This window comes from Xiphophorus maculatus, chromosome 14 (assembly GCF_002775205.1).
Source record: "Xiphophorus maculatus strain JP 163 A chromosome 14, X_maculatus-5.0-male, whole genome shotgun sequence".
NCBI classification, from domain to species: domain Eukaryota; kingdom Metazoa; phylum Chordata; class Actinopteri; order Cyprinodontiformes; family Poeciliidae; genus Xiphophorus; species Xiphophorus maculatus.
In genome coordinates this window covers 14092295-14117086 of record NC_036456.1, presented here as the reverse complement: position 1 = coordinate 14117086, position 24792 = coordinate 14092295, and the positions used below count along the sequence as shown (strand labels likewise).

Genomic DNA, 24792 nt, shown 5'->3' with positions numbered 1-24792 from the left:
GGTGTCATACTTGCTGAATAAAAATTTATGGTAAAATCTTGACAATAGGTCATACACTGCCATGGATGTAAGGGTGTCTATTGTGAGCTTGAGTGTTGGGGGGGACTCTTCTTAAAAACTGGCCTTAAAAGCTAGACTATTTGAAATGGGTATCTTCAGGATACCAGTCGCATAAAGATGTGATTTGCTTTACTAAACTGCACACAGTAACTTCTTTTAATCATATTATTGAATTAGTTTACATTTATTGACATAAAATTAAACTGGTTGACAGCACTGCCAGTGTTTTTTATTACAAATTTAATAAATTCAAATACATTTTTTTTCTCAAATGATGCAATAAGTATTCCCTTCCTCACACAATTTTTACAGGAATGGGCCTCGTGCATAAGGTCCCTGTTGCCAAATTTTGAACAGTGCAATGGACAAAAAATGTGTGTAAAACTGTGTATGTGGCTGCGATTCCTTCATACGCTCAAATTTGCGTGAAATGGTGCAGCTGCCATGTAGACCGCCCTGTTCCCACCCATAAATACCTATGCAATAGAAAATGCAAGGCACTTGTGCTGGACGATGAAGCAATAGCTATTACAATACACATGACCAATATCAATAGAAAATATGTCTGAATGGTTCACAGAATACACACAGAGCATCTAATTATCTGGGAGCAGTTTTTAGTTTTGCCACCGTGCCACAAAATAAAAGAAAACGCGAGAAAATTGTGGATAAAAGGAAAATTCATGCAATTTTTTTTCTTCCTTTGGCTTAAATTTCCAAAATACTGCCAATTATCTAGTCACTATGAAATGCTTAGATCATGATGCATTTTTGAGCCATATCGCCCAGCCCTAGCTCCCACCTCGTCTTCAGATAGCCATGGCAACAGTTCCAACAAGTTCAGTTTTTAGACAACTTTTGACATATTTTGTGGAAAATGGCTCAAGTAAATTGTTCCACTTGATGGTCCTACTATTGTTACAAAGATAAAATGTTAAAGTCTTACCATTTTAAAAAAAAATTGACTGCAGTTCTGACTTGCGTATATCTTTCTGAAATTTGGAATTCACCTTCGTCAGTTTATACTATAAAGCTTTGTGGGTTTTTTTTATGGATGAGTGTTTGAAAATCCAAAACCATTAACCTAACTGAAGGTTTTCTTTAAAAAAAAAAAAAAAGGTTCTGTGGTATCAGATTGTTTTCGTTACATCATTGCTTAGTATTTGCATTATATCTCACATGTACTTCATCCTAACATGCATATTCATTACAAATAGAAGGCATTCTGCGATTGATTTGAAGTCACTGTGAGGTTGGTGTTTGTATGGATAAACGTCGATTAGAAACTGCACAGTCGAAGTTTGCCCTCAAGTGCTCATTCAAACCTAGGCATGAAGAACTGTGACACATGAAGGTCACATATCTGGATTACTGTGTTTACATCATAAAGACCTACATTTTACAATCAGCCTTGCTATTGCACAAAATTGCGTACCTATATTTTGAGCTTCACTTTTCCTACCTTGATCTATTATGGACAGCCCTCTTCTGTTTAAACTTGGTTGCATCAGACACCTTTCAGGATTTGTCAGAGTATTGGTGTTGCTTCCTCGAGTGTGATTGAAGTCCAGCTTTCTGAAAGCTCAAAGGGCCATCAGCAGCAACAATACACTTGTGATTTCATGTCTGCCTCGCTCCTCTGCGTACGTCTTCGTTGCCAAATCTATCTGTGGGTCCTTGATGCTAGGAGCACACCTGTCACAGTGGATGTTCCCTGAGAGGCCAACTGGAGCAGCTAATCCTGTGTGACACCTGCTGCAATAATTCATAGGCTTTCCAAGCACTCCGAATTTTGTTTCCACAAACCCCAAAACCATACTCGCTAATGGCTAGGGCTTTTTTATGCCACTTTCTTTTGGTCTGAGGAAAAACTTAAACTGTAATGGGATATGGATTTTCAGTTATGTTGTGCCTTTGACTTCAAGGGATTTTTTTTTTTTTAGGAATCATAGCTTGAAAAGCAGCTGTTTTTCAACAAGTGTGGAAAGCTGTATTTTCTGGCTGACTTGTGAGATTAAGCATTGACTCGTATGAGATTCAGCCTGAAGAGCCTTGAGCAAAAAGGTCAGTTTAAGGGTGTGGCAGTGTTGAGCAAAAAATCCAATGAAAAGTTAAAAAAAAGAAAAATTATAATTAATTGAAATTCAAAGAATAAATGCAACTTTTTTGTTGTTGCTTCTAAGGTCATATTTCTTCAATATATCCTGGTAAATATCATGGATAAAAAGGCTTGTCTTTGGCTATCAAATTACATCTCTTGTGACTTGTCCATGAAAGTAATTCCACTTCAAGCATGAATTGTAGCTTTCTGTGGAGCTGGATGTACTTATGAAATTTTATGTAAAAGATTAAAATTGCCAGTTGATGTTGCAGTACCACTAGTCTTATGGCAGCGAGTCGTGAAGAGGTTGCAAGAAGTTCCTGACCATGGTCAGAATTATGCTCCTAGAAGGGCTCTGAAACTGAGGGTACTCTTTCTCTGTGCCCCTAATTGTCCTCTGCTCGGCCCTTTGAGCTTTATTTTTGCAAAGCTGAGATGCAGTTTGTAATAGTTAAAAAAGTAATGAAAGTGCTCATTTAACTCCTTGCCTCTGAAGGATGAAGCATCATAATTTGTAAGGACATTTAATTCTCACACCATTAGTTTACGTTAAAGGTCAAACTCCATGGCATATCTAATTTCGTAATTTCATTTGTGTGGACTTTGCAATTACAAAGGGCTTGGTTGAACTTTTTTTTTTTGTAAAATATGCTGGCATAGTATGCTTATTGGTGATGATTACTGACATGGTTTTTGTGGAACACTTGCATTTTAAGGATTTGGTCCAGCAACAACCACTGTTGGTGGGGAACTGCATTTGTAATGTAGTTAATGTAGAGGCTAGTTAATGGATATCCAACAACCTCTTATAGCCCAGCTGTATGAAAATGCAAAATGACTCCAGCTGCACTAAACATGTCCATCATATCAACAAAGAATCACTGTTGAATGCTTATTGGGAGTAGAGGTCCCTACAGAGCTGATCCCTAAAATCAGTCCTCTTGGTCCATTACAATTCAGGTCCACAATTTTAACTGTCTGGGTCCTCTTGAGAGGTAACAAGTGTTTTTGTAACGTATTGGTTTTTATAACTAAAGGGCTTTTAAAGGTAAAGGAAAAGTGTAGGATGAGATTCCAACTTTAATGTTCTCTTGGTTTTGTAAGATTTCCATTTTATTATTCACAATCTAATGCACTGTCTCCTATAGCAAAGTAAGGTTTTGAATACTTTTTTTTCCTTCATTGCAATGAATGGTAAGGATGAAGGATGGATGGGGCTGAACCCTGTAGACAATTGTCAGATTTGATTAAAAACTGATCTTTGTTTAAACAGGCCATTCTGTTCTCATTCTGGTTTTGCCTTGAACCATGTTTGGGATTTTTCTTTTTTGTTGTTTTTTTCAGCCGGTTCTCCCCCATGGCCATTGACGGGGTGACCAGTCTGGCTGGCATCAACATCCCGGGGCACGCGGGGACCGGCTGGTGCATCTTCGTCTACAACTTGGCTCCAGATGCGGACGAAAGCATCCTGTGGCAGATGTTCGGGCCTTTCGGCGCCGTTACAAACGTCAAGGTCATCCGCGACTTCAACACAAACAAGTGCAAAGGATTTGGTTTTGTCACCATGACTAATTACGACGAGGCGGCCGTGGCCATTGCCAGCTTGAACGGATACCGCCTCGGGGACAGAGTTCTGCAAGTCTCGTTCAAAACCAACAAAACACACAAAGCCTAAAAAAACCCACTGAGATTGTTTCTAGAAAACTCACCAAGGAAAAAGAAAATGGAAGCATATTGACCGTAACTTTCTACATTAGTAAAACATCTTTGTAATCTATATTTAGAGTCCAACAATGTTTTTGTTTTTCCTCATTGCAACACTTTGAATATTTTAATTAGTTTAAAGCATAAAAAAAACCCCAGCAGGACTTAAAACCTGACATTGAATCTCGCTGTCTTCACAGATGGATTACCTATAAGGTTACTACAGTTTTCTTGATTTTTCTTGCACATTACGTTTGATACCGTTAGTCTCGTAAGGTTATGTGTTGTGATTTTTCTTTGTGTCCTGATTTGCCATCGGCGCGTTACGCTTTGAGTGGTTAGCAAGTACTTATTTTGAGCCGTTTCTGTTAGTTTATTGTACTGAGTTGGTAATTGGTTGGCTGCATAATGTTGCTTCTTGTAAACCTAACGGATAAAAAGACAAAAAAAATTCTTAAAGCAGTACCTTGCCAAAGAGCTAAGAACCTCTTTGATGTGGGTTTAAAAAAAAAGCATCTATTTTTATAAAAGAAAAATTTGGAGAAACTTTTTACTGGACCTGGAACAAAATATTTTGACTTGGATACTTTGAGAAATATCTTCATATGACACCTTGTGAGCTTTTGAACTTTAAATGGAAAGTTTGCAGTGGTTGATGTTTCTGGAGAGATTTATGATGTAAAAGATACCTTTTGAGATCTTTGTATTACCTTTAGATTACAGAATCGGCACCAGTGCTGGTTTCATTTGTAAATCATCTTGTGGGTCCTCCTTCATCCCGGTCGTCTGCTCGACTACAAACTCGCTTTTCTGATTTTTAGATTTGGAAACTGACAAAAATAAAGATGGAGATTTATTTGCTTCAAAAAAGTGCATGCAAAATTACAGTAAGGAGAGATCTTAAAAGGATCTGGGGGATTAAAATCAGTTCTTCCTCTAAGATTTCCTTCAGATGGAGCTCATGGTGTTTTTGTGGTGTACCTACGGTATCATTAGACGGATTTTTGTCTTAATATTGACCATTAGGGGTTTTTACATTGTATGAAAGATTGTGGATAAGCTGATGAAGGCAGCCGCAAGAAAGTCGGAAGAATCAAATGGATAACTTCTGAGCTTTGAGCTTTGTAAATAAGTCTTTTTTTATGTTGTATTAAGCAGACCTTTTTTTGGTTCTAGGTTAGACTTTGTTGGAAAGTGTGATTATACCTTTTTTTTCCAGAGTATGTAAGATATTGTTTTTGAAGCCTTTAATTTCCCTGAGGTTAAAAGATTTTATTTGTCGTCCTATGGACTAGCATTTCAGTGCATCAAATATGTTGGTTGTTTGGTCTGTAGATAGTCTTGCTTTGTTGAAAAAAAGTATTAAAGTATAGACTTTTTTTTTTTTTTAATATATATAAACATTATAGATATATATTTATGTGGTAAAGAATGGATATAAACCACAGTTTGGAAATACTTTGATTTCTTTCATACTCATATATATGTAATGCATATAACCTGTCTTTAAAATCGTAAAAAGGTGTATATTGCTTTATAGTGTTTGGGGAAGGACAGTGAAGCAGTTGCATTAACATCGACAAAAACCATTAAAAAAAGAAATTGGCTGCTAAATTTCCTTAAACAAGATCATCATGACCAAACGTCTAGATGCACTGATTACTGCACCTGCATCCTGGTTGGTGTTTCAGCCAGTTACTAGTCATGCTTCCCCCCTCAAACGAGCAGTGTGCTATGCATTATAGAGTTCTTTGCAACTGCTTTTTTTTCTTTATCTATTTCCTCCTTTTGTTGTTACTTGTAAAAGTTAAACTTTAAGTCAAGATGAGTTGTGATACTTGCTGCTGTGGGGGGAGACGGGGAGCACATTTTTCACGCCCGACTTACTGCCGTTAATCTTTTTCATTTAGAAACCTTTTAATGATGGTTTGGTCTTTGCGAATTTTGCTGATGGTCCGGCGTGAAAAACCGCTCCCTCCAACCCTGTCTTATCTCACTACTTAATGGGATTATTTATTTGAAGTTGTATAGTCGAACTTGGTTTACAGCATTTTTGGAGCAGAATATCTTTTGACTATTTAAGAGGATGTACATGTTCTTTACTTTGTGTTTGGATACTTTGGATTTTTTCAATGTTCAGTACATCAATAAATAAGTTTGAAGGGCAAAGCATTGCTTGAGATCATTTTTTGCAGCCAAAAATAAAATGTTATTCTTTAGATTGCAATTGATTTCCATTCCACTTGATGCCTACAATAAATCCATGATTCTTATACTGTAAAGTTTGTTTGGGAATTTTAAGCATTAAGCAGCTGGTTAGGTCAGTCACCGACAGTGACGGCACTGGCCATTGATGAACTGATGCACCTGGAGTTGAAAATGGGATACAATATATTGGTGGCGAATTATTCAACCTCCGTATGTTGCCTAAAGTTTTGGTTCATTTCTCCAAATCATGAACTTCATGGTTTCTGATCACATCCATGACCTTGCGTGAATACTGCAGGCTGTTTCTAAAAACAGTAGTGGGAATTATGAGTAAGTCAGAAGACCTGTAAATTCCTGTAGGGTACACCTATCGAGCAGTATCTGTTCAAAATGTTTGAAATTTTCTCACATTTTCTCCCTTCAACACTTTAAGCAGGGAGGGATCCCTTTGCTTCTTTGAGCATTTTTTTTTGTCTTGTTTTTGTGCAAACTTTACACTTAAGGCTTCTTTACAATCTGCAACTTCATAGAGAACTCTAGTACTTTTACAACTATGGAAAATATTGGTAGTTTTACATAAAATTAACAGTTGGAACACTGTTTTTGACATCTCTTCACTGTAGAAACTGATTCATGTCTTCCAGCTGGATAGACTTGGACTTTGGTGTCTTTGGAGTTCTTAAATATGCTAAAAGGTTTCCCTTCTTCAGAGTGGCAGTTTGCGTCTTCTTCCAGACCTGGGCAAAGTGGTGATTAATCTTTCAAACCTTTCAGTGCCTAAAAGTTATTTGAACTGCTTTTGTAGTTTGGAAATGTCTCCAAAATCTGCAGTTTCTCTTAGTTCATTTCCACTGCTTGTTTGGTTAGCCCAGTAATTGCTGCTGAGCAACTTTTCCAACTCTAGCACTTTTCCATAAATACATATCCGGAGTTTAGCTGATCAATTACACTAGACATTATGGTGGTTGTAATTACTGGGTTGCAGGTGATGGGACAGTGCATACCCTATTCCTAAGCAACCATAACAGATAATTGGACCTCAGTTCAGGTTCCAATGAAAAGAACTGCAGAAAGGTTGAAGGAAGAAGCACTGAAAAAAATCAATACTCTACATTTCATTAAAGTGCTCACTTGCAGTTTATGGTTGCTGAAGATGAAATGGATTTTAAGGCGAGCTTCCCCACTCATGCCAGGAACAGTTTTACTGAAAACAGTATTAGTGGAACGCACATGCTAGGTTTGTTTAGAGACGGGAGGAAGAGGTTACACTGTGTAACACAGGAGGAAGAGTTTGTTACACTGTGTGAGCTGCTCCAGTCTTTCTGTATTTAACTTTCACTTCTGAATCAGAAAACGTTTCTTTAATATCAGAACTTTCTGTAGATTTGAAGCCTATAGTGGTAGTATTGGAAGTGAACGGCTGCTGGTTTAGTTTGTGATGATTTTGAAGATGCGAGGTGATGAGTGATGCATATTTGGCTCTTATCTGTGCTGAGAAACCCTCTTAGATCAGCAGATGTTTGAGCTGTATAAAATGATTACACTCTGCTGGCTAAAGTAAGATTAGCCTTAGCAGTCGATAGCTGTCACCGATTAGCTGCTGTAAGCTGATCTTTTTAGGTATTGATGAGAAATATCGTTTATGCTTCAGCAGAGCTACATTTATTCAAATGTTTTGACAAGTTCTTGCAAAGTAGTGCCTGACTCTGACGTCACAAAGAAACATCTGAGTTTTTACTTAACAGGGCAAAGCAACTGTCTTCCAGATCTAACTGTTCCAATAAAATGTTTCCAAACTATAGAAATATTTCAAAGACGAAATATCACTTTTTATAACTAGGAATCCTGAAAATTAGATAAATAAAAAAAGCCAAAGAGGCATTTAAAAATCTACTTTTCTGTCAATATTAGGAACTCTGCCTCACTAAAACAAAATGGTACAGCCTTGAAATAATAGCTGGGTTTAGAAAAGTAATTTTTAAATATACTTATTGCAGTGGGAATAGTATAAAATAAAATATCCTGTTTTTTTTATTTATGTTTTCAACGTAACATACTATTCAAAGCATCTTCATGCTGTAATGCTAGAGCTACCATGTTTCACATTACAGTGTCTTAAATTTATTCTTTGGGGACACCAAATTTACTTCTGTCTGGTTTTGGTTGATCTAGCTGAGAATTCTGTTTTCTGTGCTTCATCAATATGCATTTTAAATCAGCTTAAAAATGCTCATAAAAAAAAACCCCATTGTTTCTAGAGTAGTGTGCGTAGTCGCCAAACAGCTTCTGTTTAGATTTTAAAGTCCTGGCAGAGCTTCTCAAACTTCAGCTCTTTGATATGGATGGTTGTAATCTTTTGCTCAATACAAAGTAAATTTAAATTTATAAAGCTTTAATCACTTTTTAATTCTAAAAATGCTTTTCTGATGGCTGATTTATGTCAACAGGGAATATAATATATTCTGTACAAAGGTTGGGTAAGTCTTAATATTCCTTTCATTTTGTTTTCAAAATGACACACGACCACAGATTTACACTTGATGTACACTTTTTTTCTTACAAGTAAAAATCTGAAAATTGTGGTGTACTTTTATATGCAACATCACTGTGCTTTCTAGAAAAGTCTTTTTAGTCGAAACCTTTTCATTTCTAGTGCTGTCTGTTGTTGTCCTGGTAGGAGGTGAATGTCTTTCAATCCTCTAACACGTTTTCTTTCAGGATCATCTCCCTTTGCCTGCTGAAGATATTCAATCAGTTCACCACCATGTTTCACCTTGGGCTTTGTGTTTTTTCCACCATGCATAAAATTGTGAATGTAAGCCAGAAAGTCCAGGAGTCCACCTCTCTTATTTGATTTTTGACAAATACCACTGGAACATCTTATGCCTTTCCTTCAACAATGGTGTTCTTCTTGCTACACTTCCATAAAGGATTAAATTATGGAAAAAAACTGCAAGCGGTATGAATATTCTTGCAGAATGCTGTCACCAACAACTTCTGATTTCTTTTACACCCAACCCTGAGGCTAATTCTTCTGGGAAGAAATGTGCTTATAGCTGTTTTGTGATGGCTTGTTACCTCCTGGTTGGATTTATGAAGCTATAAAAAAACCCCTTGTCCTGTTTGTCCTTTATGTAAAGCTGTAAAGTGATGCAGCTTTGACCTGCAGCTCCCACATGGCTCCTTACATGAAGATTTGAGCCTAGGCTCTGTGTCCTCGATACGTTTTCTGGGTCTGCCCTTCTGCTGAAACCCAGCGTAGTGTAACGTGATGGGACTGGGGATAAATAAAAGATGTTTGTCCAGAGCTGCCGATGTCAGCAGAGTCGTGCATAAACACATCTGCATACGGTCTGTCTGCTGTGATTTATAACCCAAAGTGGGTTCTGCTGGGCTCATTTATTATCCGAACCTCGCTCTTGTGCAGATTCTTCAGCATTATAAAGGTCTTTATCATCCTCAGGGTTTTCCGTCTGTGTATGCTGTGAGCTTGTATGCATTGGCAGATGAAGAAAACAGGTTTTTAATCGTGGATTATAATACATTTAGGATAAACATTTGCTTGACATGCATTCAAATATGCATGCAATGTTTGTTTTACAGCTATACATCTCTCACAAAATGCCACTGTTTCTCCAGCCAGTCAGTCCTGCCCGCGTATTCCTCCAGCTCTCGAATTCACCGCTGTTTTTGGATTGTTGATCTCAGGTGGTTACACTCCTCCACTTTCAATACATCTGCTTTTACATCTTCATTCTGTCTTGCTTCTGTTTAGTTTAATTCCTCTTTTTTTAGAGGACATCTCCACCTGTCACGTTTTCACAACATCCAACAATGTTGTATGCAAACGTGAAAAGCCAACGGGGATTCCTGCCTGACCTCGTCTAATTACCTGTCCAGCACCGTGTTTCTGTAAAATAATAACATATTTTTGCCAGCAAATTATTTTTCCCACAGTTGCCTTGTGATCTTCACCAAATCTTAGATGGGTGATGAATTTCCTTTGAGCAATGGCTGTTATTTATTTTGACTGCGGATTCATAAACATTATATTAAAGTGCTAGTTATTAAAAGGTATCCCTGAAGTCTACAAAGCAAGCAAGCAGATTCCACACTGCTGTTATCAAACCAAAAGGAAGCCTAAATGCATAACTAAGTACACACCTTCGGCCATTTCCATGCAATATAAACTGCATTTTTGTAGCCCGTCCTCTATTTAAAGGGACATTACACTGATGCGCAGAGAAATTGCATAAAGTCCATAAATTTCATCTCAAAAGCTACAGCACAGGGCAAGTATGTTTTTATTGATGATGTGGGGAAAAAAATCCTCCCCTTTAATCAAAAACTGAATACAACTGGCTTACAAGGGTTACCAGGAGAAAACGTCCTATCTAAAAGAACATGGTTTGCACAACAAGTTTGCAAAGTGGCATTAATGGCTAATAATCTGGATTGGTTATGTGTATTTGTGCACTTGGTTAGTTTTGAATTTTCTTTTTAACCAGCTACAGACTGGAGGATCTTTTCTTTGTTTTGTTTGAAAGAGAAAACCCTAGAACTCATAAAGGGTAAACTTTCTCTTTTTACAATGCCTTGGTCTTTATTGGTAGCATATAAACGTATATACTAATTAAACTCATATTAAAATCAATAAAAAGAGCATAAATCAATAACTTATGCTGGAAGAGGAACTGTGGAACCACCATACTGTAGGTTTGTGGAAGGAAATCCTGGAGCGAAATATTCAAATTGTTTTACTTATGTAACATTATAATGATCCGAGAGACTATTGGATTTTTTTGTTAGCCTTAAACCATAATCAAACTTAATACAAACAGTTGTTTGAAATGTATCATTCTGTGTGTAAAGAATCTTTTTAATGTCTGAGTTTCCAGTTTTGAACTGAATTACTAAAACAAATTACCGTAATTCAAATATTCGGGTTTATCAGTTTCCAGTTTCTCCTACATTACAAACATTAGAAAACTCAGTTTTGCTTTGACCCACATGGTGGGAGCGCCTTTGTTTTATTCCTTTGTCCTCCGCTGATTTACTGCTGTTCACCCTTTGTCTTTCGTCCCCAGATGAAACCCTCTTGAAGTTGTTAAATGAAAAGGCCTCGAAGCTGATTGAGGTGGAGTGGATGAGTACTGATGCTTCACGTGGCTTTAATGGCCCCGGTGTCGCAGATAAATACAAGCGCCTTCTCCACATGTGAGGTTGCTTCATTAAGCACGTCCAAGCCTTGAGGAAGGGTTCCTGATGTCGCATCTGTCTGTTATATAAGAAGACAAGTGATGATCAGTGATCTCTGCTTAAATTCAAATCAGTCATCTTTAAAGTTTAAAATGTTCATATATATATACAGTATATATATATATATATATATATATATATATATATATATATATATATATATATAATATAGCTACTCTAACCCTAAGCAAAGTGCAATGAAACATGGTGATGCATTATGCTTTGAATGCATAAATAATAATATAAATAACGAATAGAAATAATGTTTGAAACAGTCCCAGTTTTCAGCTGGGAAACTGAAACAGTTTAGATCAAAGCATAATGTCTTAAAAACGTAAAGCTGTACTGCTCTTCTTAAGTATAAAGGCCTCTTGAGCATTTTCTCACGTTATAACCACAAGGTTAAATGTATTTTGTTAAGTTTACTTGTAATAGACTAACAAAAAGCAGTTCTTCAAAATGACAAACTATTGTTTTCAGACCTCTCTACTGTAAAATCTTTCAATTTAAAGAAAATGCAGTCCTGGCTATGCTATTAAACTTAGAGGGGGTAAGAAAAGCATTATTCAGAGAAGCAGCCAATATTCTATTTATATTGAATATTCTATTCATCTCATAGATGAATAGAGTATTCGGGCGACTAGCTCTATGGGTAGAGTAGTCATCTTATGATCGTGAAGGTTGTAGGTTCGATTCCAGCTTCCTCCAGCCACTTGTTGATGTGCCCCTGGGCAAGGCACTTAACCTCACGTGTATGTGTGTGTGTGCAAATGGGTGAATGTGACTCTAGTGGAGAAGTGCTATATAAGTTCAGACCATTTAGAAGTGCAACATTTCTTGCCAGCCATCACACATAGATTTAGATATATCAAGCATTTGCTTCTTGTAATGTTGATGATTATGGTTTACTGGTAATGAAAAGGGCTGCACAGTGGCGCAGTTGGTAGCACTGTTGCCTTGCAGCAAGAAGGTCCTGGGTTCGATTCCCGGCCGGGGTCTTTCTGCATGGAGTTTGCATGTTCTCCCTGTGCATGCGTGGGTTCTCTCCGGGTACTCCGGCTTCCTCCCACAGTCCAAAAACATGACTGTTAGGTTAATTGGTCTATCTAAATTCTCCCTAGGGGTGTGTGTGTGTGAATGGTTGTTTGTCCTGTATGTCTCTGTGTTGCCCTGCGACAGATTGGCGACCTGTCCAGGGTGTACCCCGCCTCCCGCCTGGAACGTAGCTGGAGATAGGCACCAGCAACCCTCCCGACCCCATTAGGGACAAAGGGTGAACAGAAAATGGATGGATGGATGGAAAATGGATGGATGGATGGATGGTAATGAAAACTCAAAGTTCAGTGTCTTAGAAAATTAATCATTAATGGAACTTATGGGGCCGCAACCTAATCAACATCAGCTAAGGTTTCCTGAACTTTCAAACAGTTTCTCACTCTGAGTCAGCCGGCTACACAATAATGAGGAAGACTGCTGACTTGACTGATGTCCAGAAGACCGTCATGGACACCCTTCTAAAGGAGGATAAGCCACTGGTTGTCAATGCTTGTTATATTCAAGCATCATGAAAGAAATAAGTGTGGTAGGGATAGGACAAGGTGCACCAGCAACAGGGAGTAGAGGATCGTGAAGTGAAATCCGTTTCAGAAGAGCCTCAACACACAGACGAATCCAAGGAATGGACTACAAATATCCCATTCCCCATTTCAAGCCAAAATGGAGGTCAACCGTCTTATATATTTATTTCTGAAAACTTTGAAAAATGCGCATCCTTTGCCTTCCACTACACCATTCTGCATTACTTAGTGTGAGTCCGTCACATTAAATCTGCATAAAATGGACTGAAGTTGCTGGTGTTAATATGGAAAAGCTCCCGCTACGAACATTTTCGTACACGTTGAAGGCTAAAACGAATGGGAGCTCATTTTCAGTCTCTGCCTGTGACTGACAAGCCGAGTAGCTTACGCAGTGGAACACACAATGCTGAATGCTCCTCTTTTGCATCATATTTCCATGTGTCTGACATCAAAGACGCGCGTCCTTGTTCAGCTGTCTTCCTATTTCTCGCTGTCCATGGTCAAACATGTTCGGTGATTGGATTTAAGTCCTTACACCACAAACGGTTGGAGCTTGGCTTCCTCCAGCCCCCGTCAGATCAGCTCTGGCTTCCATCATCTGTACCCTCACCACTCTTAACAGATTACTCTCGCCATGAGGCCTTGGCATCTCTGCTTCGTAATGAGGCGGCAAAGAAAAAAGGGGCGCAGATTAGAATAACAGCCTTAACTAATCCGTAACAGCCCGATGAGGCGCCACGTTTGGGGGAAACCGTGTCATTTCTCATTCCGCGGCAAAATCTCGCCTCTCACTCTCTACTGCTCAACCACCAACTCCCCTCCTCCCCCCATGTCACCACCCCACGCAAAACAGGCCTCAAGAATAGTGGCTGTGGCAATCTGCCGGAACGAGGACAACAATCGGCAAACCGTTTGTCTTAGTCTCAGCCCTTCCCCAACATGCAGAGGAGAGCAGAAAGAGAAATTTGGGCCTCTGATTTCTAGCTGTCAGCTCTAAACAAACCGCGGAGGACGAATGAAGCCCTCTCTGGATGAGGCACGTTCTGACATGGATGGTTATTGACAGGAACTGTTTCTCAGTGATGAGTAAACAAGGATTTCAGACAGTGGTGTTTAGGAATGGGCTCATGCTGCAGCTTGAGACTTTGGATTCCCCTGTTGGACGAAAGAGATCGGCTCATTAGATCCTAGTGGTCCAATTAGGCTTTGCAATTCATGTGAATTTCATAAGAGCAGCTCATTTAAAGAAAGGAAAGAGGGAATGTTTACCACCATAATCCACTCTGTAAGCATCTTAAATGAGCTCCGACTCTGAGCAGAGAGTCGCTTTCCACTTGTTTCTAGTTGGGGTTTTTTTTGTTTTGTTTTTTTTGGCTTTCCTTCATGTGGCAGAGTTTTTACCTCTAGATGGAACAACAAACTTTGTTTACTCCCAGTGGTTTTCTGAAGTAGTTTTTGAGTTAAAATGGTGACTTTTTCATTACTGAATCATGTCGGTTTTCAGTGCAGTTCTGCCTGGGGATCACAATTCAGCATTAGTTTTCAGAGATTTTTAAGGCTTCTTTGAACATTTATCTGATTTTTGGTGCCTTAGACGGAAACAACTAACAAAACTGGAGGCATTTCAATCACAACCAGTTGCATGACTCATCCTTTCCAAATAATACACAGATATTTTCCTACTTTTTATTATTTTTGGAACTTACACCCTACAGTTCTGGTCCCTCATCAGAGTTAGAGGATTCTCCAAGAAACATCTTCAGACTTCTCCCAAAGTAAACGAGCCTGTGGTGTCAGCAGTGGCTTTTGACAGATGCAACATGGCTCTCTGCCCGGGGTGATATGCTTTCTGTTGCTTATTTCCATGTCAAGTCAATGGTTAAACATGCGGGTGGGCTAATGGCATAGAAACCGATTCCTGATTTGATCATTCTAAGACGATGCATTCAACTTTTGCATTCCAGTTAATCTTTTATTGAATATTCTAATATCTCACTTCTAATTTTATTTATAAAGTAGCATTTGACGATTTTATACAGTGGCATTTACTGCGTTCAGGGGTAAATGAGGGGGAACTCCAACATATAAAATATGTTAGAGTTACATAATCTCATTTCTATCTGATATCTGTAGGCAACTCTTGGTTATGCTAGTGCACATAGTTTGGAAAGAGTTAGTTGATCAGAAATTCTTTTTTTTAAATAGAATTAAACCACAACTCAAACTTTCTCATCCTGACCATTTGGAGGTATTTTTTTCTCCTTTGAAATTATTTAATAAACTTATTTCAGTGAAAATACTGATGTAAAGTTTTCCTCAGTGCAACTATTTACTGTATAAATTAATACACTGCAGAATCTTCACTATACCAACATGTCGTTAGGATTCCCAAGAGAACCTCGTCTTACCAGTTACCTGAGGAAAAAAAAGTAATGTCAGGGAGTGTTGCACAGTTGGGATTATCTGCTGTAATTAGTCCCCGAAACTCATCTCTGCTCTGCACTTGAGTGAAATCCCCAGGAAATCTCGCCGGGTAGAGAGTCCCGCTGGAGTTGTGAAGCAGCTGCAGCTCCATTCGACAAGACTGTTGGTTTTCCCTCACGGAGCGGCTGTAAGTTCGGACCTCTTCCCGACACTTTCACAACTTCTCGAGGCAACGGTGGAGCTTCTGTAGCAGATAATTGTCGTGTTTACTATTTTGGTTTTATTTTCTCCTTCGCCGTGTTGTTGCTCGACTGATTTCCCCAAAGCAAGCAGAGCTGCAGTCTCCAAGATGAGGACGGGCCTGGAAGCAGACTCTCCTGGCAGACTGAAACGTCCCACTGAGTGTGTTGATGAGGCCCTGATGAACGCTCAGCATGGCTGTTTGTGTGCTGCACATCTGGATCATTATGGTGTGTTGACACATGCGTGCGGTATGAGTTTTGTACGTCTACTAGATATCCACCCGTTGGAATGATGATGTTTGACTCGACTGACTTTGAGGTGTGCCTCTGTGAGGTCTATTTTTACCGTTGAGGAAGCCACATCCACAGGAAGAATAAAACTGAAAAAAAGCCTCAGATCATAGTTTATAGATGAAGCAGAGCTGAGTATTTCTGTGCTTAGCCTTTAGAATAAGGAGCTGCCGTGCGCACCACTGGTGGAGTGACTCATCCTCTTTTTCTTGTTTTCTGCTCTTTATCTCATCTTAGATCCTCAACACTGTAGGGTCCCCAGCTTTGCCAATCCCCACTCTAATTTTAATTTAGCTTAAGAACCCCAAAATGAGGGTAGAGCCAAACACGTGATCAATCACTGTCCATGTTCAGCTGCATTTACCTCTGACTGTGACGATTTAAAATTTTCTGTCATCCTCAGTGTTTTTGATGTATTTTCCAGCTGTTTTGTTCTCTTTGTCCTTATTTAGATGTCACTATTTTATATTTATTTTTGGCTTAGCTTAATCTTCTTTGCCAGTTTTAAAACCACCCTTAAACTGGACTCTCCTAATCTTTATGAAAACATGAAGATCAAGTGGTTGAAATATTCAACAGCAAAATGGAAAACCCTGTCAACACGACGACATCGGTTTCCTTTTTACTGAAGTTCTGCTCTGTAATGTGGCAGAATTCAGTTCAAACTAGATGCTTAACCCGTTTAATCCCACCGGCAACAATTGTTGCCAGACATTTTTTCTAACTTCTGGAACCTCTAAGAGAATTGTTTTGACTTTTGGCAGCTAATTGAAGTTTTTAAATCAAATAATAGAGTGTCTACTCTAAGCAATATCAATTTCATGCATCTAGTGTGGAAGGTCCGATGACCAGACGTCTTTACTTCCTGCCTGTGACGCTGGAGGTAAATTTCTGTCACAAACCTGTACAAGAGGAAAAATACTTTAATAAAAAAATCTAAATAAAATATTTTGTACATATGTTCTTTCAAGTGTCTTCTATTGATATATAAAGAAAATTGTATCCCTTCATTCATCTTTTGATCATAAGAAGAGTGAATGTAAACATGGCAACAATTGTTGCCGCTAGCATAATACATAGACAGCACTCTGCTATGTGTCCATAGCTTTGCTGTTTATTCTATATGCCTTGTTGTTCCCACACAGCTTAAAACTATAAGATGTTTTAGATCTTCTAGACCTGAAGGATCCTCAAAATGATGTCTTCTACATCATAGTCGTTCCCACAGCTGAACCCTTCTCCCTTTTCATCTCCCCAAAAGTGTAGTTGTGTAGTTTAGACTATGCAGTTTCCCACCGGCAACAATTGTTGCAGAGTATAAAAACTGTATTTTCACTAACATAACCAACATAAAATTTAATAATTCATAAATATCATATGTTAGGGAGGTCCAAGGATGGAAATGCATGCACTTATTTTGCAGGGAAAAAAAATTGGGATTAATTGGGTTAAGCACACTGTATAAAAAGACAAAACCATTTTGCTAAGCAAACTTTTCCTGTTACATATCTGTAAGGAATACTACTTCAGGATTATCTGAACTGGTTCTATCTACGAAATACCTCAAAAATACAATTAAACACTTTTTAAAACCTTCACCTGGTTCTTTAGAAGTTAACATGCATTTCTTTAGTATTTGGTAGAAAACTAAACCCAAGTCATACAGTATTATGAACTGTATGACTTGGATTAAATCTTTCTGGCGTCCTTTCACAAGTTTGCTGGAAACTGCGTCCATCCCTGCTGACAGAACTGCTGTAACTGAATCAGATTTGCTTCCTCGCTCGCACACACCTTGTCAGCTCTTTCCAGAAAATTTTATGTGTCTCGGATCTCAAAAACACAAACTCCTTTTTCTGTACCACCCTTCTGAAACAATTGTACGCATTTTGTGCTGTTCCTCGGGTAACCCTGACAGCCAGCATTATAGTTGCTATGCATGTTTCTCAACAAAATCCCATGCCATCCCATGGATCTTTGCTTTCAGGACATGTGACTATAAAGCATAGCCTTTGAAGCAACTGGGAGTAGTTGAGAGATATTATCTGTAGGTCGCATAATTTAGCAAAAATAATACCAAATCTGTGTTCTTCTGACTGTGGTAATGGCCAGTTTTGGTGCTTTGCTTGATATTTTAGAACCACTTTTAAGTGAAGCAGGTCCAGTTCAGTCTAAGTTAATGTTTTCTAGCCTCTAAAACATTGTAAAAATACCCATTTTATTGTTGAAAGAGTGATGCATTCAAACAAGGATTCTGCTCGGGCATCATGCCATTAGCATGCTATCAGACCTAATTATTACACACCTGGGATTATTGATCAGCTTTCCTGCACCAACGTACTTGTAGAGGTCATGTTGTCTTTTGCTAAAGAAGAAATAGTGATCAAGGTTGTGTTTCAGCAAAGCAGTAACCAAAAACATACCAGTCAGGGAGCAGCATCTTGATTCCAGACCAATTATGGAGTAGCTAGCGCCACTTCTAGGAAAGTTAAATCTTTACATTTCATCAACTTAAAATGTATTACTTCATCATCCGTTGGATTATTTTGTGACACTTATTAACTTTTGTTTTTGATTTAAAATCTTTCATTTTTTTAATGTGTGAGCTTCTAGCTAACTGTTGTTAGCTTAGCTCTCAGTTTGGGTATTATTGACCTTTTTTCAACAATATTCACCTGTGTTTCTTTTAATTTTGATTTGGTTATGTTGTTAATGTCTTGGCACCCAAGTTGCCCAACTTGCCTAAGAAATCAGTGAAGGTCCTTGGTCAGCAATGCTTCTTTGCTAACCAACTTTCAGTCTCACTATCCTCAGTAGAGGATTTAGTGATTTTTGCATCGCTTTGTGCTTTTAATGCTTTACCGTTGATACTCTGAATCGAAACGAGTAAGCAGTTCTAAGAAAAACAACACTAAATATATCTGGTGACCCATCTACTGGAAGGTAATATATGATTTGGGAGTCTCCGTGGACCATGGGCTGTATTTGTATCTCCACACCTTGAGTTACCTCAGCACTTCACAAGAAGCGTTTCTGATATTTCCAGCTACAGTAACACACACACACACACGCACACACACACACACACACCCACACACACACACACACACGCACACACACCCACACGCATACACACCCCTTTGTACCTCATTACAGCCCCTCAGAGGAGCAGAGTGATTTGCATAGCTGCTTGTCAAACCTTGTTGGCATTGACAGAGATTTGCACCCATTTCAAACCTGCCACATATGAAGGTAGACAAAGTTGTTTATTGCAGCTCCAGGGCTGAGCAATGGGCACAATGATGCTGTGCACATTGAAAAAGGCTGCACTCTGTTCTGAGCAGCAGTCACAAATCATAGGTATCAGAGAGGTAATTGAGGAGATAAAAAAAAAGTTGGCGACAGTTTGAATGCGACAAAAGCGCATTTAGATATTAAACCAAGAAAGGGTCTGTTTGAACCCGCATGCTCCAGCCTGCGGTCCCTCAGCATGAGGAGGAGCAGGGGCCTCGCTGCTGAGACTGCGGTGCAGTAAATTTTGAGTTGTTTACGGATGCTGCCATCTTGGTGCGCTCCAGGAGGGAAACTTGGAGCTGGGCCTATTACTGGCAGCTTGATGGGAGTGCAGTGAGGCGAGTTAATTAATACAACATCCCTGGACCCATAAGCTAAGCTGCAAAGCCAACCCAAGTGGGGAGACGAGAAAGACAGAAAGAAAGGGGACAGCAAGAAAGGACAAATTACAAGATGGATTTATTACAGTGGAAGGAGAGAAGCTGCACATCTGCTGACAAAACGGAATGAGATCTCTGAGAGATTCAGATACTTCTGAATTAGCGGTTTTAAAGATGCAAGCAAACCACAGCAGATTTGATTCGATAAAGCAATCAAGAATTTTAAATGACAAAACACTTTGCCAAAAAAGGCAAGCTAGACCCAGCTCATCAAATGTCATCACTCCTGTAAAGGTCTGATGTGATCTGCATCAGTATTCCCTTTACCTGCATCCTCATTACAAATGCACAAAAAACGTTGTCACAATTTTGCAATTACGGTTTTTCCACTAAATAAGATATGCAATTAAAATCAGCTTTGAATAAGCTTGTTCATGTGATAAGTCATCATCGGGCATCAGAGCGAAATGTCCATCCCTAATACTTTTGGGAAATTGCAGTCAGCAATTTTTACAGAAGAGCTATGGACTCAACACTTTTTGAATGACAAACTCAACTTTTGATGAACTGTGCAACCTCTGGACTAGCCAGTAGTTGTCCAATGAGGGCATTGCCTACAGACATGCGCATCGCTACTGTTTACAAACTGGTGTGATGCGAAAAAAGTGTTTCTATTGCAGTTTTGCAAAAATACATCAACTTTGATACTGTCAACAAAAACAACTCATCCTACTATGAAAGCTTTTTATCGAAAAACGAGATTTTTTTCCCAAGAATCAGCTTGTTTTTCCACTAAGCAAATTTATTTTCGGAATTCCAATTTTATGGCCAATCAAAACACAGCAACTGTCTACCAACCCCCCCCCCATCACTTTAACATGTGCAAATAGAATAATTATCCTTCCAAGAACTTTAGGTTTTACACTTTACAAAGATGCATAGAAAGCTCTCTGCCTGCCTGGCTTTTCACTTTAGCTGGATGACCATGTGTTGGTGCAGAACATGACAGTAACATGTTCGAAGCTTGATTTGTTGCTTTATAACCAAACCCTGCTTTGAACTTCTCCACTTTACCTCTGGCTAGTCTGCTGTGTTCCTTTGTCTGCTCTGACCTTTAAAAACAATGGCTTATTTGCCTCTTCACTGGGTGACTTTGGATGAAAGAAGTTAGTGGGTTTTTTTTCTACCAAATCTTGTTTTCCTGCTAACAAGATTTAGTCAACAGTCAGATGTCGCCAGCCAGAGAATGGCTGCTGTTGCTTCCTCGGAACTTCTTCCTAGTAAGAAAAGTTGTCAGAGTCCCTTCAAACCAGAAGAACTTGCCCCGAGAAGGAAAAACTCTGCAGGGAAGTCTCCCACCCCGTCTTTAACTCTTTCTCTATCCTTTTACTTTAGCAGAAAGACGCACGATTCGAGCAAACTGAGACCAGAGTCGCCAAGCAAGTCCTGTGTTTTTCTCCCCAGCTGAATCTGGAAGCTCAGCTTTTACATTGTACTGCATGAAAATATCTTCAGCCTATGGAATGAATAGAAGCTAGAATAAAGCACCTTGTTAACAGAGGCTTGAACAATGGTTTTCATTCTAAATGACGGAGCGCAGTCATTGTGCGTACATTTATCACGTTTGCAAATCAGCCTGGTGACGGCAGCCGAAGCGCCGCAAATAGCTTGCCTGGGAGTGGACACAAAGGAGGAGAAGGCCTATAAATACCCTGAATAAACCCGTCTCATCAGGAAGTGAGTGGAAAGCATGAGTTGTGTTGATATTGGTGACAGGTGGCTGAATCCCATTTTAAGTGCTTTCGCCAGCTTTTCCTTTTACTCGCTGTTTAGAATTTGCCCGATAATTACCATATTAAAATGGATGTAGGAGTCTGTGCGGTTGTGCTGGGTAAAGATAAGGCTGCGAGAGTGCGGCTGGTGGAGTAAACCCGAGGCCTATCAGTCAGTCCTGAATTGCTTTATAATTACTGAGATCCACAGACATAATTTCCTTCTAAAAATAATGCAAACTTTCATTTCCCCTCTCCTGCGTTAATTCCGTGTTTCAGGGAGTAACTTAACCTCTTCCTGTATTAGTCAACGTGGTGCCATGTTAAGCACTCTGTAGCCTACTTTCTGCACAGCGTGTGCTGCTGCCTGCCTGTTTTGGGATTGGAGAAGAATCCAGATTGTGACACATTGAGGTTGTATGATTCTGACACACTGACAGGATTAAGACTCTTTTTTTAAAATTATTTTTATTTAACTTAAGTTCATATATCTTATAAGCTCGGCCTTTAATTTAGCCTATTTTAATATTTGAACAACAGGCTGAACCTGGACACATATATGAGCTATTATTGTAATTAGTGGTGTAATTATTCAAGAAACAAACCAGGAAAATTATATGTTTGAATACCTACTGAATCCAAATTATTCACGCATGCCCAGATGCACCCCCACCATTCATTATCCGAACACTCATATCCTTACAGGGTCACCGGGGGGCTGGTGCCTGCCTCCAGTGATCTACCTCCACTAATACTTGTCCCTTGCAGAGAAAATATTCACCCTTAGGTAGATCAAGCCTATTATCAACCAGAAGCTCTTGGGAAAACCAGCCCCACAGTCCACAGTGATGCAGTTTCATTTAACCTTTAACTGAGAGGTTGCCAACCAAGAAAGAAGCTCCTTCTTCAATATTGATCACATCTATCTAGACTGAAATCTGCAGCTTCCCACACGAACAAGCCAAAAACAGAAATTGCTTAACACATTTGACTGACTTTTATCATGTCACTATGGCGAGAAAGGAAAATCTGCAGTAACTGGTGAAAGGGCAATCAAAACTACCTTACTGAGCCAGTACAAGTTATGTGATGCTGATTATTTAGAAGTGTCATGTAGAGAAATAAATGTCTGTTGTGTTTAGCACAGGTCTTCGGATCTGTCCTTTATGTCACGATAATTGCATGGGGATGTGGTCACATGTTACATTTTGTAATGAACCAAAAAGTTCATTTATTGCACCGTGATGTGGCGCCGAGGTAACAGTTGAAGTCATCCTGTGAAGGATCATTTTATGCATATCGCTCGAACAATAAAATAACACTGAGGTGAGGTGAAAACTGATCAATAAACTGTCAAAAATGCATAATTTACATCACACATAATCTTGTTAAAATATGAAGATATCTGTAAGCACAAAATATGAATTAAATCTCTCTACCGCCGCTGGACTAGTATTTTTCTCATATAGTTGATTTTTCTTTTCTGTCTTAATAAATGAAATAATAGTGTGAAAAGGTGCTTCTTGTATTGTTCTTGTTATCTTTGTATAATATGTTTAGATGTCTGAACCATTTAAGTCTGACCACAAAAAGAAAGACAGAAAAAAAAATCAGTAAGCAGACATATATATTTTTCCCACTGCCTTCACTGTAAGCTACCAGGATACAGTGTCAATAATATAAATCTATGATCCACAGGTTGGGCAACTAAGACTGAGGCAACTGTAACCCACAAAAGAATCTCTGTAGGAAAGCAAAGGACAGGAAAGAAACAAGCATTTGGCCGAGACAGTTGCAGGAGAGAGGGTGAACGGCGACTGGCTGGTTCTTCTCTGATGAAATATTGATACCGCTGACTTTGATTCTGCGATAGGTACTCTTGATCCAGATCTGTCACGGCATCAGAGACTCCCCACCACCACCACCACCACCACCACCACCTTCTTAGTCTTCCTCAGGTAGCATTACTGGCCTTCGGAAAACTGCTCCCCACCCTCCACCAGCTTTGATCAAACGTGTAGACTTTGAAGACCTTATAGAGATCAATGGTGTGCGTGTGTTGGTGTGTGTGTGCGTACAGGCAGGCGGATGCTGTGGGCCTGGAACTCAATAAGCAGCTGGACGGGGTTTCGCTGTTAGTCAGTTGTTGACTTTTATTTATCACGACTGCTGCTGCTGTAATTGATGACTGAATCAACAGACGCTGCAGCAGCCAGTGCTGACTTCTCTTCTTTTTTTTTTTTTTTTTTAGCGGAGCAGCAGTCGTATCTCTTTTCCCCTCGCAGCACTCATCTGAAATTTAAATCCAATACTTTGAAAGGAGGGTAAAAAACAAGCTTTATTATTTAAAGAGACCAGTTTCATTAACGAAAACCCAGGGCATTGTTCAGGCAATAAATCCTGAGGCTGCAACATCAGCGCACTCACATCTCTGGTTCGTCCTTTTATAGACTTTCCCAACACATCTCTGCATGCTTCTCTGCCTCTTTTATTCTCTTAAAAGACTAAAGTGCTCATTTTCTCTCTCTCTTTTTGTGTGCGTGCGTGTGTGTGTGGAGTGGAAAGTATCCAGTGCAGTGCTGTATTCCTGAGTAATGGAGCAGAGAACCATCTGTCTGTCTGGCCAGCCATTCGACTGCATCCCAAGATCCTATCAGTGTGTCTCACCTGCTAATGAGAAGCTAGCAGGTCTTCTGCTGCTTGCAGCCCTTAGAATGGATGACTTCCCTGCACTGTGGAGGCTGCTGAGCACGCATGGTTCCTCCTCAATCGTCTTTCTCGTCAGCACAATCAGTTGTTGACTAATTAAAATCAGCGGAATCAACAATGGCACGTGACACAACAGTTCACATGAATTTGACATTAGTTGAACTTTCTTCTATTGTAGCTGACCAAAATTTTGAATGCAGTGATGTTTCTAATATTTCTTTATTTAAAACATTTAAGATGCAGTTTTCTTTTTTCCACACCCGAACAAATTGTAGTCTTTGGTTTAGTCAATGAATCGCTAAAGCAAATACAGTAGAAAGGGACATGATATGAAATAGTACGATATTGGCTGGCCCCAAACAGAAGGCAGTTTGAGCTTTGTTAAAAATGGCTATAATTGAATAAGTATAAGGAGTCTGCTACACAAAACCAGAGCAATGACTATTATCAGGTTGATAACCAATAATTACTTAAAAATCTCTGTGCTCATTAAGCAGCTCCTGTAGAGAGGCTGGGCTCAATATAGCCCTCCAGAATCCCCTCCCCTCGCCCACCAAGATCCCGCTGCTCTCCCTCTCGTTATATCCCACTTTTCCTCCTCTCTGCTTTTCATTCCTGCTTCCTTTTTAATCACTTTCCATCCCCTCACTCGGTCGTGCTCGGCTACGTCCCTTTCCTCTTGCTCTCCCATCCTCCCATCTTTTCAGGGGCGATGGCAGTCATTTTTCATCTGTCCTGCGATGCCCTGTTTATTTATGTACAGGCCACGCT

At 39.3% G+C, this 24792-nt stretch overlaps 1 protein-coding gene across 4 annotated transcripts in view; it reads left to right on the top strand.

Annotated features, from left to right (window-relative positions):
- The window catches only part of elavl2 (ELAV like RNA binding protein 2), a 42323-nt gene extending 36289 nt beyond the window's left edge, over window positions 1-6034 (top strand). For all 4 annotated transcript variants that reach the window (XM_023346545.1, XM_023346546.1, XM_023346544.1 and 1 more), the window contains one exon: window positions 3506-6034. In XM_023346545.1, coding sequence (XP_023202313.1) covers window positions 3506-3836 — 331 coding nt within the window. In that variant the 3' untranslated portion in view covers window positions 3837-6034. The remainder of the gene's footprint in view (window positions 1-3505) is intronic.
- The last annotated feature ends 18758 nt before the right edge of the window (window positions 6035-24792 follow it).